General features: G+C 31.8%; 1 protein-coding gene across 1 annotated transcript in view; it reads left to right on the forward strand.

Annotated features, from left to right (window-relative positions):
• The window catches only part of LOC126737730 (G1/S-specific cyclin-D2), a 42,994-nt gene extending 27,022 nt beyond the window's left edge, over positions 1-15,972 (forward strand). Inside the window, exon 4 of the mRNA XM_050442742.1 lies at positions 13,367-15,972. Coding sequence (XP_050298699.1) covers positions 13,367-13,668 — 302 coding nt within the window. The 3' untranslated portion in view covers positions 13,669-15,972. The remainder of the gene's footprint in view (positions 1-13,366) is intronic.
• Positions 15,973-16,997: the final 1,025 nt, after the last annotated feature.

Here is a 16,997-nt window from a genome sequence, read left to right on the forward strand (position 1 = left end):
TCTTAAAATAATTCTTAAAATATAAAAGCTTATTCGGCTGTTCTGACCCCGGGTATTATGTAAACATGCAAAAATGATATACACTAATTAGTCTTATCGACACCACTATTTGATTAAACATAAAACTTAGGTTAGTTTTTTTATTGAAGATTGTTCTTTCATAAGAACGACTATTATATATTTTGATCGGCAGCAAAAAAATCCACAAACGCGTTGTCGACTTTGAAGTAAATTACCCAGAAAAGATCCTTGAATTCAGGGTTGTTTTAAACATTTTCTTGTGTTAAAAACTCATAAATTAAACAAATGTTTTCAAATCAAATTTCTGAGACTGTTTCACGGGTAATAATCAGCCTGATCAGTAATCACTGTCACCAATCACATCGTCATTGATGGAATTGAGCTCTTTAAAACTAACCAGCAGCCTTGACATGACCTGGCCGATTGCGTAGTTTTGAATGGACTAAACCATGTGATATGAAAGAGTCTTTTGTACGGCTGACAATGCAATAGCTGTTAAGCCAGTTCCAATGCTGTCTCATTTATATTTGTCATAGAACGCTACCATGCTAATGGTATAGTACAGATTCGGACTTTAAATATTGATTAATGATTACAATTAATAAAAAATATGAATTAATCAATGTTTTCTTATTGTTTAAAACGTTAAATTTTAAAACAAAAAACATGTTTTGTATAAAATTAAAAAATACATTTTTTAACCCTTCTTGTAACTATCTTAAACTTTTCGATTTTAGACTCATCATTCCAGACATCTTTTTAGACATCTGCATTCCACTGCGAAGTTAAGAATTATTCTTCTTATTACTTTAAACTAAATGTTCAGATTTACAGTTTGAATTTTTAACTACATTATTGAATGCTTTAGAGCAATTCAAAACGTTTAAAACTTTAACTTAAGAAAATTTATCTAAATTCAAATTGTATAGGAAACTTTTTCATAAATGAACACAATGAATTATAAATATTAAAATTATACTTCATCGTCTTCATTATTAACCTATTTAATTACCATACATGGCCTAAAATATGACCAGACGTTAGACCTTGTAACTTCTTTACTCTCCGATCTGTTCTCATTCCGAACCACCGCGCGTCTGTATGTATGTTGTACCTGTGTGTTTAACTCCGGTACTTCTACTAAAGTACGGCCCATAAACACGCAAAAGAAGGATATTTTCTTACGTGCCAAACATTCCGATACCTTTTATTTTTTTATACTTTGTTACTAGCAGGACACAACAGCAGATGTTTAGCGAGCAGCCATAGTGCGTTTTGAATAGGTCCTGAGTAATAAAGCTTACTAGTTTATTTGGGATTGGGAGGTGATAAGCTTACTGGGTTCCTGATAGAGTCGTTATAATATCTTTGTTGTCAAATATAATTTGCTAAAAACAATTGGGATAAAATCACATGGAAACAATGAGGCAACGTTATCTTGGTGGTATTCGAGGCAATGTATTTAAATGTGTATTTCATTTAGTTGAGATAACTTGTTCTTGGCATAGTTGAGGTCCACTCAAATCTTCCATCAAGAGCATCTACGAATTTTCTTTGTATTATTTTTCAGTCCGTGGATTTCATCGGTACAGTCTCAATGCATCTCAATTTTTTGCATACTTAAAGTTATCATGGCTGTAGTTATTTCGAAGTTTTTTTTTCAGTCAACTCTTTCTTCCAGGTAGTAGAAGAGAGAGAGAGAGTTGTGAAAGTTAAAGTATGTTTACAAAGTTGTGAGAGTTAAAGTAATTACTTTCTGGATCTTATGGCAATCATGAGTTATGAAAATTATAACGTAAACAAATGGTAGATATGCTTATTTCTCTCTAATGGACGCTCTCCCTCAGATGACATAGATATGCTTTGCCATTTCTTGGTTTACTTGTTTCTTTTTGGACAAATAAAAAGTTTGTTTAAAACCCGAAAGTTTAATTAATTTGAAGTCATTTTTCGAGACTTTCTGTGAGTTAATAACCTCCTTAGATCTACTTGTTTCCAACCGACTTATTACTACGTTTCCAAGTGTATTCCAAATAATAAAAAGTAAACTATTAAATAACGTCTCTGAAATTCTTGGACTCGGACAATACAACCGTGTTCCGAACATGAATGGCAGGTTTCTTGATTTAGTCTTTGCAAATGTTAATATTGAAGTCAGCAAGAATGAGGTTCCACTACTAAATGAGGACTTGCATCATCTTGCCTTGATGCAGCTGCAGCTTCCTGTGCAAGCTGCTCTACCTCACATTTCAAATACCACAATACAGAAAAGCAATCTGCCTTAATTTAACTTTAGGGAGACCAACTTTCCACTTATGTATGTAATCTAATACTGACTGGTACAGGTTTTTATGTTGTAATAACGTTAAGGCATACTGTAGTGAATTTTATAAAATCATTTACAACTCCTTTGAAGCATCAGCGACGTAGGCGGTTTCCAGTATGGTTTTCCAAAAACATAATTAACATTATTTTTAAAAAGGAGAGAAAATATCGGTATTTTAAATGTGATCGTACTGATGCTATAGCCGCAAATTTAATTTTTTACGACAAACAATAAAATATCAAGCTCGGGAGACCTTCAAAAGCTGTGTCATTAGAATAGATGAAGCAATCTCTGAGGATCCTCCCTCTTTTTGGTCCTTTATTAGGGCAAGGACGGACCAGTCTTTGGTGCCAGCAACAGTTTACATTAAGAAGTTTTGAGGAATATTGTTTTAGCATTGCATATTTCTTCAGACGGCATATAAAGATTCTAATCGAGCAGATGATACCTATTCTTATTCTGGTTCCTCGGATTATGTTGAAGGCTCCCCGTCAATATCTGCTGATAAAATTGCAGCTGCAGGCAAAACATAAAAAAAATGACAGTGGGGCCAAATAGAATTCCCAGTTTTTTTCTACCCTTTATATCATCTTTTCAACTGAATCCTCAAAACCACCCAGTTTCCTTTTATTTGGAAAACTGCCTAAGTACTTCCCATACACAAAGAAAGATCACCATACAGAATATTGAAAATTATCGTCCTATATCATTTCTATATAACTTTTCCAAAATCTTTGAGATTATTATTTACAATTCCATATTTCCTCAAGTTCAATCGAAACTACTGATAGATCAACATGGCTTCGTTACTAAAAGATCATGTATAACCAATCTTTGTACCTTGTCCCGATTTCTCTCTCTGCCATTGATGAAAAAACCCAAGTTGATGTAATATATACAAGACTTCAACAAAGCCTTGACCTAATAGATCACTACATCTTACTAGAAAAGGTGAGGAATTTTTAATTTTTCTTATCTGATTGGTTGTCAACAATTTGACGAAATTTTATTAAGGTCTAATCTAGGCAATCTAGGTCCACGACTATTTAACCTGTAAGTCAATGACGTGATTTCAAGTATCACTTGCTGCAAACTAGCCTATGCTGACGATCTGAAACGACCTCGGCATTATTTTTGAAGATAGGCTTACATTCTTCCCTCATATTGATCATATAGAGTAGCTGCTTCCTTAGGACTATTGGCTTTTATTAATCGAAACTGCAGGCTTGTTAAAAATTCATTTTCTTTGATAATGCTCTATTTCTCTTTGGCTCGATCCAAGCTCGAATATGGGTCTCTCGTTTGGTATCCATCTTATGAATACCATATTAACTCCCTTGAATACATCCAAAGGCGCTTTTTGAAATATCTTATTGTTAGAAAAGATGGTACCTATCCAGTTAGAGGTTATAATACCAATCATCTGGTATCTCGGTTCAACTTAGAAGCTCTTGTTTTGAGGAGAGAGACTCACTCTGTAGCATTCTTGTGGAAATTGCTCAGTGGTCACCTAGACTTTCCAATTCTTCTTAGTCACATTTCTTTGCTAGTGCCGCGCCCTTCCTCCAGAACAAATGTTACTTTTGTTGTTGATCATGCCAGAACTAACATTGAATATCAAGATCCTATTTTTATCATGCGCAAAAACTAATGCTCTTTGAGGCACCTAGTTTCACAGGTGATCACGGGGATTATTATACAGTGAGTTTGGCAGTCGCTGGAGGATAAGTTGACTATCTCCTTTTTTGTATGTATCTTTTTTTTTTTAAATTACTCAGAATTTTATTTTACTTTGTATTACATTTTGTAATTTAAGTTCAACTCTGCCTCTGTTAAATAATTTTTAATAATTAAAAAACTATTATGCGTTATATTTTACCATTGCTAATTTTAATTTTGAGGTAATTGGGCTCTGGCCTGTTCGAAAAATGAAAATAAATAAAGTAAATTATATATAAATAATCATAGTAAATGCCTCTTAGAGATCAAAGCATTTAAAACTATAATAACATTAACTTGTTAATAATGTATAATATTAGGTACTATGACTAAACCCTTTATTCCGTTCACCCTATTTTAGATTACCATAAAGCAATTGCAAGATGTCCTGCATCAATAAACTCACTTTCCTGCCCTTTAAATTCGCCATTTTTAAAAGACCCAGTTGTTGCACCAACCAACTACGTAGGCATGTCGTACACCTTTTCGGTGGACGCCTGATTTGCACCTGGACATACAAAATAAAAACATGTCAAAATAATAATAGAGAGTGTGCATCTGCCGGTGGTCCTGCTAGTTCGGCTGTAACAGGATTTGGTAATTTTATGCGTAATGTGTTTGTTTCGGTTTCGTTGTAAAATAGAAACAATGCAGTTTCCATTTTGATCTTGAAGAGTAGTTTAAAAATTTAGCAAGCTAAAGCACGGCAGACTATGTAGCACAAAAAGTAATAAATGTCAGAAGTCTTTAATAGCAGACTACATGAAAAAATTTAAATATAGTTTGTTTAGTTTCAACTAAATTTCAGATCTATTTCTTACTTTGAAAATATATCTCAAGGTCTCTTTTTTTTTAAATGTATATTATTATATTGATTTAACCATTTCTTTCAAGACAACAAACTTCTAAATAAAAACACTGTTAAGGTAAAGGAACCAAAACAATATTTTATCTGATTAGGGGGTGTATGCACTACATTGTAGTGACTGTCCAGCAATTTATGTGGGTCAATCTGGTAGTAATGCCTTCTACGAGGGTAAAAGAATTTATAAGCATGGTGGAGAAGTTTAGAAGCTCGGAAGTTCCCGAAATCAAATTTGCCTTACCAAATTTGGCTAACCATCTAATATCTTTAGCCAATCTTCGGGTCACTATTTTATATTTTAACGAAACTACGTAGTAGCACCGGCGTAAAAAGGGCGTTAAATAAAGTTAGACATCACTAGGGCAAAGAGGAGCCCTGTCTTAGTTTGTGTTAAGGACTTTTCCAATTTCGAGCCGCATTGAATCTTTAATAAGCTTAACTAATATAAGTTTTCTGTATAAACATCAGTATATTTTTTTAATTTTTTTTAAATTTTAGTTTTCACAACATGACCCATTTGGCGGAGTATGTTAAAGCACTTGCACTTGATTTGAATTCCTGCACAGATAAATAATACCTTTTTAATGATAAACAATTTTAGTATCCGTAAACTGTCCGTTGTGTGCACGTCTGAAGTTTGCTGTCTTTAAAAATGTCAATTTTAGAAACCGTTGATCAGATACTTCTTTTTCATATATATATTAATTTGAATAGGTTATAGCATTTTAATGTTTTTTTATTTAGGTCTGTTGCAGTTTTTAGGGACGAAACACGTGTTAAAAATCATTAATCGTAATATAAGTTCGACACTTTGACCAAACTGATCAACGGCCTAAACCGAAATATTACACTTACGCACGACTTTTTCTTTCCCTTCTTTATAGTCATAGATAGAACCCTCCAAATTAACCAAAATATTATTGACGAGCGTTTATTATTACTTTAACTAACTTTGGACCTGAACCCGTATACTTCGAGGGAGTGCACAAAATTATTATAGGGGAGATGATTTGCTTAATAATTTCTTGCATGTCTATGAAAAATGGTCAAAAAAATTGTTTTTTGTAACTAACTTCATCGTTCTCGAAAAGATAATTATATTGATCAGGTTGTCTAGAAATAAATTAAAACTAATTAACCATAAAAGGGGCAGTCCTTGCCAGCGATACAGAAATATATGTACAAAATATGCAATGAGATGTTTGAACTATTATTAATGTACTTAAATACATATATATTAGTAAATTGAGAATACAACCAATTAATGTTTGGAAGCTTGTGTAATAAAGGATGCTTTTTTACATATCTCATGTTTTTTATAAAATCTGGTTTTCGTCCAGCTAATAAGTTTATTTAAAATATCTCAGTGAATCCCCTAGAATAACATTTATACTATTTATTTGCCTGAAAGAGAATCCCAATTTTTGATGTTTGTACAAAATTGTAATACTATTTTATATTGTATTTATAAAAATAACCTGCCACCTTTAACAATACACTTGCACAGTACTGTAGTATCATCTGCATACAGCAGCAAAGCAAATTATTTATACAGGCTCCAATACATACTACAAGTTACACGACATATTGGGAGTATTACACTTAATCAGATTGATATTCATGGCGTTTACTTCTTGTTTCTCACCTACAATAATAGAAATCAATAATTAGACCTAATTTGGCTTTTTGTAAGTAACATTGGTCCCACCAGGTGTACATAAGTTCAAATTTTTTCGTTCTCCCTCCTAGTAACTACACAAAACAATACTTTATTTAAATTGCTTTATACTAGAGCTTTAATTTTTTGGGGTAACTTTTTAAAAAGCCGATTTTCCTGCAGCTGACACTTTAATTGTTAAGGACACCCTGTAAGCATTGAAATTCAACTTATCACGAGACACACCTATATTCTGCGTCCTGCAGGGGTGATTGTGCAGCGGCACGTGCTCTATATAAAAACTGGTGTCTATAATGACGACGTGTGCCTTATTTATTGCAACACCTGGTTACCAAAACTTTTAGGGAGGATGATTCTGTTAGGTGTTGTGGATTTTGATTGTAAAGCTTAATTTTTCAATTATTAATTTACTGATAAAATATCGTTTTTATTACTTATATTAACTGAACTTGTATTAAATATTCAATTCGAGCGTGTACTAGGGAAGTAAGCGTTCATTCATACGAGCAGACGGTCTCGGATACCATGTGTACAACCAAAAGAAGTCAATTTGGAAAAAAAAACGTTCTTTCATGCCCTAGTAACTTTCTTCAGTTTCAGCGGAAGGCCCTTTGGTATATTTTAGAGCCGATAATTATTTTTATAAGGCGACATTTGGTATGTCCAGTAAAATTAGACAACTGTTCTTTATACCATTTTTAAACCGTGAAGACTAACAAAAAAGAAAAAATAGTCAATTTTCAGGACCATTCAGAGTTATAATCCTTCTTATACATTACAAGGGTTGAAAGTCTTTACTTCAAATTCACATTTATTAAACGTGGGCATATTGTAGGAAGCTATTTCCAATTATACAGAAACAGATTCCACATGAAGAAACAAGAAACAACTACAATACTATAAGTTTTAACTGATTCATTGTCTAAAACGCCTATAATAGAGCAGGCATTTGACGTGAAATGTGATAACTAAAAAGACGAAAGACCAATAGCTTGTATCATTTTTCGTATTTCTTGCTGGCTATCTTTTTCGACAGTCTTTAATCAAGACAGATTTTACAATATTCTGCTTTCTTTTACGTCATGCTAATTATGGATTTTATGTGTTTTTTACTAGAATTCTAAAATCTTATAATGAGGACAATATTGATATTTTTGGAAAGAGAGTATGTTCTTTAAAAAGTGAAATATAACAAATTCTTAAAGTCTAGTCTAGTGTTATTTGTTTTGCCACTGAGTTTAATGAATAAATGAAATCTAAATTCAAATTCAAAACTTTTATTTGCCCTCAAGATACAGAGTTATAGTTACAACACAATAATAATAGAAAAAAATATGATAAATAAGGACCACCTCGCGATTATATAACCGATCCACAAGACTCGTTTGATAGAAACTTGTGTGAAGTATATAGGTATATTAGGTTTTTTCATGAATTATTATAAGTGAGGGAAGAAAATATATTTTGTATTTAAAATGGATTTCCAAGAACTATGTCTTTTATGCAAAAAATGTTATTAAAGTAACTTTATAATTTTGTTTTTCCAGAGAACAGAATATGCTCAGTTCTTAAATCTGGCAAATAATTTATGTAAATAACACAATGCGTCATTAACCTCGATTAAATTATCTTCAATATAATCATATACAAAAAATTTTATAGACATAATTCTTATTACTTTTTTAAAAGCATTTAGCAATATTATTATTATTGTTAAGATGTCAATACAAGAGCTGGAGACCTTATAGGGGTAACCGGTGTACGGCCACGTTACGGGCTCACCTGGCCCGTCTTGAGGTCAAAAACACTGTGAGGTAACTGAGGGTCAAAAAAATGGGTTGATCTTATGTGCAGGAGCAAAATGCTTAAATTAATTGGGTACACGGTAACTTCAATTATTTGGCAAATCAGTGACTATGTGTCATCAATTAAACGGAATCTCTAGAGTTTTTCAATTTATTTTTATCTCGTCTATATTTAGTGTTCTAAGTAAATATAGAAAAACATGGGTTGTATGCTCAACAACTGCCATCTTATTATCATTTATCTAAGTTTATTAAATATTATATAATGTTGATACTGAGATGATGCTTAATCATCAATTTAATATCTCCTGTTTAAAATCTTTTATTGTCTGTTGTCTTTCATACATCTTAAGTCAAGCGTCTAATCCCATGTAATTATTCCTGGCAACGTAACACCTCGTTACATCTTTCATCCCTAATCCGTTTAGTCATTATACTTTCTTGCACCCTTTCGCCATCAAAAAACGTAATCCAAATAAATTGGGCAAATTATAAGATCGTAAAAACTACAACCGTTACCCCATTTGCATCTCGTTATTCCCCATTTTTTTTCCTATATGTGTACTAGCTCCCTCGTCTCTTAAAGACAAAAACGTCGGTTAGCTGCACAAGCACAAGAGCCGTTATCGACATTTTAACTTTAAAGAAAGGGGTCGGACACTATGACCGAGCAATTAAAAAATACTTTTTGAAATCGGTCGGAAAAATTTACGTGACAATAGAATAGAGATTACTTATAGGGGTAGGGGGTTGGGTTTTCCATATGACCCACGTTTTATCTCTCATGTGTAGAAAAAACAACAGGTTTTTTTTGAAAGCGGTTGCCATAGTGAATATTATTGTAACAACCTAAAAAATAAGAACCTGTTGGTGGAAACTTCTTATCAAGAAATTGAGAATTTGTGTTTCAACAATTTTTATAAAAATTTTGAATTTTGGTTTTGGTCTAGATCGTTTTATTTCTATAAATCCCTTATTATTATTTTTTTTCTTTTATTGGGATACTTGTCACTGATATTTTCTACAAATTTTGGAAGTCATTCGAAGTAAAAAACGCTCAATTAAAATCTTTGTAGGTCTTTTCATAATTTATAGATTTTAGCAGTAAATCCAATAGGTGAATGGTAAACAGTTTTGCAATTATTAGAAAAACTGAGAAACTCTATAACTTTCAAACAGTTTAATTTAATATTTTTACATTTGTTGATTTACAATGAAGACATATATATTATACACTTGGCCTTTTGCAACACCTACAACAATTATTAGCAGTGTTGAATTTCCATAAAAGAGGAAAACAACCTTGTCAGTAGAGAACGTCACAGGGCACTTTTCCTCCCTATATTCGAAATAATTGGTACCTTGGCAGGTGGTAGACATAAGGCAGGTAGCAGTGCAGTACCACGTGGCTACAATATAGACACTATACGTCCGGTGTTTATGGTGCACCTTGCATCAAACTCGCGAGATCTCGAAACGATTAAAATTATATAAAAAAGGACTTGACCGAATCCCCGGTACACATCTGCTGTCATTAATAGTACAATCTTATTAGGGGTTCAACAGCCATGCTTGTTGCAACATGTCTTTGCCTAACCATTAAGTATAAATAAAATAATATTGTTGTCGCCTATATTTTTTTTATTTTATGAGGAAGAACTTGTTCGAAGTAAGGAATAAAAAAATATGTGGAAGTGGCATTAACAATTTTGGCGTTACTTATTAACGTATATAGAAGAGGTACCTCACCTCACTAACCTCACCTTACAAACGTCTGAGTGGAAACCTTAAAAAAATTGTAGAAGGTATTCGTCTTCCCGTTTTTGTATCTCTCTATATATAAATGTGAATGTTTCTGGCTATGTTCGCCCAAAACTTAAGAACCACAATACGCGCGTGGAAATGCGTACGTATAATATGTACGTATGTAGAAGACGTACGTGAAATAACTACAATAATCGCTGTTCACAAATACAGAACAGCTGATCCTGCTCATGGAGTACTCTGGCTGCCACATGCGAACTACGCAACTGAAATCGGTAGAGTGGAAAATATTTAATGCTAGATTGCGCGTAAGCACCATGTAACCTTCACATTATTGTCAAATCCATATATTTTATATTACCAACAAGAATCTCAACTCTATGTTAAAACAAGAATCTTGGAGTCCATTGCGACATTTACTCTTTAAATAATGCAGGAGGCTTGATCAGCTAATTTTTAATAAGAGGTGTTCGTAGTATAATCTGCAGGGAAGAACATGCAGTGGAATATGAAATTAATTTTTTAAAAACCAAGGTAAGCATTTAATTTACACGAGTGTTTTAAATTTTAAACATCTCATTAGTGATGGTCAGCACCAGTCTGCGTACACTGTTTATAATAATTTAAGTACCGTAACTCACGAGCCATTGGAGCGAAAAGTTTGTAGATAGCCGCCATTACTTTAATACAAAGAATTATAACCAGCGTAAGGGATTATTTTTATAATAAATGGTCAGAATTAATTTAACAGGGATTTTTATAATATTAAAAAAGATCTAATTGATAATGTCTCACGCACTTGTTTTATTACATTATTGTAATAAAAGAAATATAGAAAAATGATTATTCTTGTAACAAAAATTAAATTTAAATAATCAGCTGTCATCCAGCTTCGCATTCTCCCCAGATTAAATCACAAGTTACGTAAGCAGAACATAACGGCGAAGGTAAAGAAATGAAAAGACGCCCAAATGACTTTAAAGGCACGTGACAGTGGCAATAACCTACCCTACGATTCTTTGTTCGGTAAGGGAATAAAAAAAAACCCAGATTATTCTTAAGATCTTCAGGAGGCATATGCCATGACAGCTGGTAGATCTTTTAACTTTCGACATCATCTCAAATTTAACGTTATTGATATCACATAGAGGAAAAGGTGTTCCGCCTAGGGACCATTATTGGCTTTAACCAAACTTGTATTGTTTTTAGTAATTGGTGCGAGAGTCACACCCGGACAAAACTCACCCTCTTATTTAGTTACGTGACATACCGCATTATAAAGTATAAATTAAAATTTTGGTCAGGTGTTGGTCAAAATTGACCCTTTAAAATTCTCCCACCTCCCGCTTTATCACCACCCCCAAAAGCTATCGTTGCGTGTTGTAACTCAGGACCATATGCTTAAACTCTTAAAATATGTGTAAAAGTATTTAAGGATGACTAACCACGTGGAGAGAATTTAATTTATTGAAATTATATTAATTTCATATATAATTTGAAAGCTTTTTTAGAGTACTGTTTCAAGTACGCTTAGCTATGCGTAGATACCTGACACGTATAATCGCAATAGAGCATTTAAGCCAGACCTGTTAAAAATTGTATTTTTTTCTATAAAACCATTCCAAATTGCACTTTATTTTTTCTGTATTTTTAAAAATATTGTCAATAATCACGAAAAAAAATTGTAACAATCTGCATAGCGAAAACAAGGAAAGTATATTTTGATTCTGTCTACCTAAAATCAAATAATTATGGGCCACTAAAATACAATAAAAAGCGGTCTCAACACCGTCTAACTTATACATATCAATTGCAAATTGTATCAGAATCTAACGTCAAGTCAAGGTGTTTAAACAAATCCAGCTGCGCTTGGTTTTTCTCTAGTAGCATCTTTACTTCCTAAGTAAACGTATTATCCCATAAATAATGGCACAAGAATAGATCAAGATTAAACCAAGGAAAAAAAATGATCCGAATAAAATTTGCCCCAGAGGCATAAAAACTATTCTTCGACCCCTGTCTCGACGAAGACATTGTCCTTTTTCATAGCAGAAAACATTACTTCGACCTGCCCCGTCTTACCCCTCGGTCGTTGGCACATACCAGGTGTTTCTTATTTCTTATTGTACAACCCCAGGGTTGCACTCATTGTGTCTGATACCAAGAATAAGCCGTCTCGGGGACAATGTTCTCTTATACTAAAAAGCATGCCCCAAATTTTTGGAAAAAACTGGTTATAGGTATGCCTTATGTAATATTTATTTGATAACGCATTTTTTTTTAATTAGATTTATACTTCTTCTCTACTACAATTATAAGGTAAAAGTAGAAGCATGGTAAATTTAGGGATTTAAGATTATTCAATATTTTCAGGAATTTAATTTTACTGCTTTTTAAGCTATACATTATTATATTTATAGAAAAAGGTGAGGTCCTAAACAACTTGCCTGACTAGCAACTATATTTTTAAATCATAAAGATTTTTAAGTGACTAGGTCTAAGAGACTTACGCGGTGAGGAGCAGCCTCCGGCACAAAGTGGCTTTTTAAGACTATAAATTTATGTTTTTTTAAATACCCTAAATAAATTCTTTGATCAACGGATGCAACAGCTATGCAAAACGAAAATAGGTTCGTAATGACATGCAGTTAAAATTATATTTTATATTCATGCACATGACTTAACTCATCATGGAGTCAAATAATAAGAACTTTTCAACCTCATCAGGTGGTGATAATTCACTTCATTCTATTTCGGTTCAAAATTTCTTGCTTATTAACATGCAGTATAAAAATTTCAAAAATTCTAGATAATTCCGGAAAAATTTCACATATTTGAAAGAAAAACGAAAATTTAGAAAATCCTTTTTTGTCTCTTATTCAAGTGTGACACATCGTTAAAAAGGTAATTTAAAAAAAAACTTTGATGATGGGCGTTCAAAGATGAAACGTCTTATAATTACTTAATTATTATCATGAATACAAAAAAACAGCAAAATTTTGATTTTTAGTTTTTGTTTAGATATCTCCAGAATTTTTTTAAATTTTCAAACGGCATTTTTATAAGAATCAAATTGCGCGAGTTTGCTCAATTTAAACAGATCTTTTACAGTTTTTGAGATCTCAATGATCACCCCAGAATTTCGGCTTACTAATGCAATTAAAGTAAAAATTGTTTCTTTTTTTCAGAGCCATCTTTAATTCAAACACTACCTTCACTAATCGCAGCAGCCTGTCTAAGCTCAGCAGTACGAGGACTAAAGCTTTCCTGCCAAAGTATCGCAGTGGACGAGATCTGCAGCATGTTAAATGTTGACGTAACAAAAATTGATCTTTATATCAATGTGGTCGATTCTGTTGTCGAAAGGGTGGCCAATCCTGAAGGTGCCGAAAAAAAAACGAAAGAACCAGCAAAAAAACCAGCTGGTTATGAAAGTCCTACTTACGGGCAACCGGAGACACCTACTGAAGTTGAAAATGTGTATTTTTGATCTTGACTGGTCAGTTGTATGGAACTCAAACGAGTCAATTGTAAAACGCTTATGTATATTTTAAGTTGACGGAATTAGTGTACTAAAATATATAAATTTTAACGCTTCTTTTAGAATTGTAAGTATTACAGTCCGAGTTTATCAATGCAGACGCTTAAACATTAGTTTACTTATAGTACAATAGTTATCAGGTTTTTAAATTATCCGGAGACCCTCGTGGTGTTTTGGGTCAAACAGAACTGAAGAAATGCAAGGATTTCTGATCTTTATACTTACCACTATAGCTAGTTTGTTAGCGCTAATAGTTTTGGCTTAAAAGCATATTTTTTTTACGAATTTGCTCAAGTACTACAGACATGATCTTTTCAGTAAATAGATTGTATTCAAAGTCAATTACAACAACTTCTAAAAATATCGCGATTGGTTATTTTTTTTTTAAGATTGCCCTAAAAAAACATCGATATCTTAACGTTGGAAAGATTTATTCCAGGTTGTTTTAATTTCTTTCTAAATATAATATATTATAGCACTACTGTCTGTTATAGTTTATTTAAAGATTATTTTATGCATTGGATTAAATTGCTTTTTAGAATAATATGCAGTACTCCACAAAAGTCTGGGCACATCTGAGAGATTTAAGATATTTCATGCAATATTTAATTCGTTACAGAAAACACAAGAAATATAATTCAAAATAATTTTATTGTAATTTAAAAAATAAAAAAATACGACCAGATAGTTTGGGAACAAAATACAAATTTATGACACAAGGACATTTGTTTTGGTCTTTGTCAATTTTTGTATATATGTGCAGCCTGTGGTCTTCAGTAATTTTAGTCTAGAACCAATAAATTTGTCTTTGAGCACTTTTCAAAAACTACTCTCAGTTAACACTGCAGAGTAGTTTCACACAAAGCAGCTTTATTCTACATTGACCAGCGTTTCTAATAAATTAAGAATGAAAATAAGCATGGACCAAGGGCGAAATATTTTATTTAAATGTTTTAAAAAAGTTTCAGGTAATCAAAAAAGAAATGTATAGAATAAAAAGAAACTCCTTACAATCTTATACATATGTAATATAGTAAAGAAAATCATTGATTGGATTGTTTTTTCACTAGCGTATTTATTCTATATTTCCAAACTTTTGTAAAATACTGTGCCTAATTTGCATAATCCATTTGTTATTATTATTTAATATTGTACATCTATTACTGATAGGTTCACTTCATATCACACCAGGTTTGTGCAGCCTTTTTTACGAAACCTGTCAAGATGCACATATCAATAATAATTATCCTAAAAGTATATACATTATATATTACTTTTAAGAAATTAATTTTTAATTATTTAGATTTCTAATTCAATATTAAATTGGCATTGTTAAAAATGTTTGTTATTGCAAAATCGGCTGAATTAAACAAAATATAATTTCTGTTAATGATGTGCCTTTAAAGTAACCTAGTGCCTTATTGTTAGTTGTATAGATGTTGTTTAAGATTACATATCATTTTTAATGTTGTTCCTTTCTGAATAGATAGCACATTTACAATAAAGTTTATACCTAGTGACAATATTTAGCAAAAAATAACCAGGTGACCTATATGAAACTGATTTTAATCACATGGTTGGCTAACAGGCTTTAATGTCCACATTGTGTTCACATATATAAAATAAAAATTTTAAACTCTACTATAGCTTACACTTTAAATTAGTTAACCATAAACTCCAATTGTTTTAAATCTATCTATGTAATTTGTAAATAACTTGTATACCTTATATAACCTACCATTCTACCGACTTTGATAATAGATACAAAAAAGTAGCTACTATCCACCCAAGGGTTCTAAACAGACCGAATACTAAAAAATGTTTATGTATAAATATTTTTTCAAATATTCGTTTAGTTTAACCTAGTTACTCGCTGTGATCATATTTTTAGCTTAAGTTTATAACGTAGTTTAAATTTTCCCAGGTGCATGTAAAATGCAAATTAAAATTGTTTCCTGTAAATTGGAGCATGTAATGTTTTGGTTAATTTGAACTGAAAAATTTGTCAGAAGTTGACTATTTATGTTTTATATAGTTTCTTTGTTATCTAGTCTTTAGTTAGTTTTGTATTTTTTATATTTGGATTTTTTTTGTATAATATAGTCTCTGTACTCTTACGTTAATTGTAAGGTGTGTTACTTATATAAGAGTTTTTAAGTAATATAATTCAGATTTCAATGTTTACATGTTAACGTTTTATATTGCTTGAAAAGTAACGAAAGTAATTTATTTTTATAATAAAAATAAGCGAAAACCAAAGTTTTTGTAATGAAATTTTACAGTATTTATTTTTATTTTTGTAAGCATTCCTGTATTATATGTAAATAACACTACTTTTATGAATAAATAAATATTAAGGACAAATGTTTTTGTTTTAAAAATCCAAGTATACCGAATGATTTTCGTATTAAGTTTTTTTATGACGACTCTCCAGAACTTAAATTTATTTTAATTATAAAAATTCTTAAAATTCATTAATTATAAAAATTCATCATCATCTTCATCCTCTTACTGGGGTGAATAAAAAAATGCTTTTTCCGTACAGTAATATCACAAATCGTTCAGGGAACATTCTACTATTGTTTAAATATTCTAAACACTGAGGAAATGGTTCTGAAATAATATTGCATCTAGAATTCGCATTGGAAATGGGGTATTAATAATCTCTCTCTCTCTCTGAATAGAGAGAAATTTTCTCCCATTTCCATTGTATCTTCCCCCACTTGGATGAATGGGGCAAGTTATATTAAACTCACATTCTAGATATTGCTCAAACGTATAAAAAGCATTATCAATTGAGCATTTTTTTTTTAAATTGAAAAATAAGCAGTGATCTAACATTAATTAGTAGAACAATAAAAAAAAATTAATCAGATCTAGTTGGTGTGTGGTGCAAATGAATTTCTTCAACAGCATGTTATTGCTCTTGACTCTCTACATACCACTCCAAGCATTCTAATATATATCACGGACTGTTATCAAACGCATACTTTACGTACATTCTTATATCCTAAGCCTGTCACTATTCTCAGCTCTTTTTATAAGGCAAATATTCTAGGCATTTGAGCTGCATGGCTCTTCCCAGGTGAGCCGCACGTGTGTGTGCAATATTGCATAGTAGGCTGTTCTTAAAACATCGATTGCAGCGTGGTTTTTCATTTAAAACATAAGAGTCCCTTATTGAGTATAAGTGAAAGTGTATTTTCCTATAATTTGGAAAACAGCTCAAATGGTGCCAGTATTTAAATTTGGAGAAAAAACTTATGTACGGAATTACG

This window comes from Anthonomus grandis, chromosome 6, assembly GCF_022605725.1.
Source record: "Anthonomus grandis grandis chromosome 6, icAntGran1.3, whole genome shotgun sequence".
NCBI classification, from domain to species: Eukaryota; Metazoa; Arthropoda; class Insecta; order Coleoptera; family Curculionidae; genus Anthonomus; species Anthonomus grandis.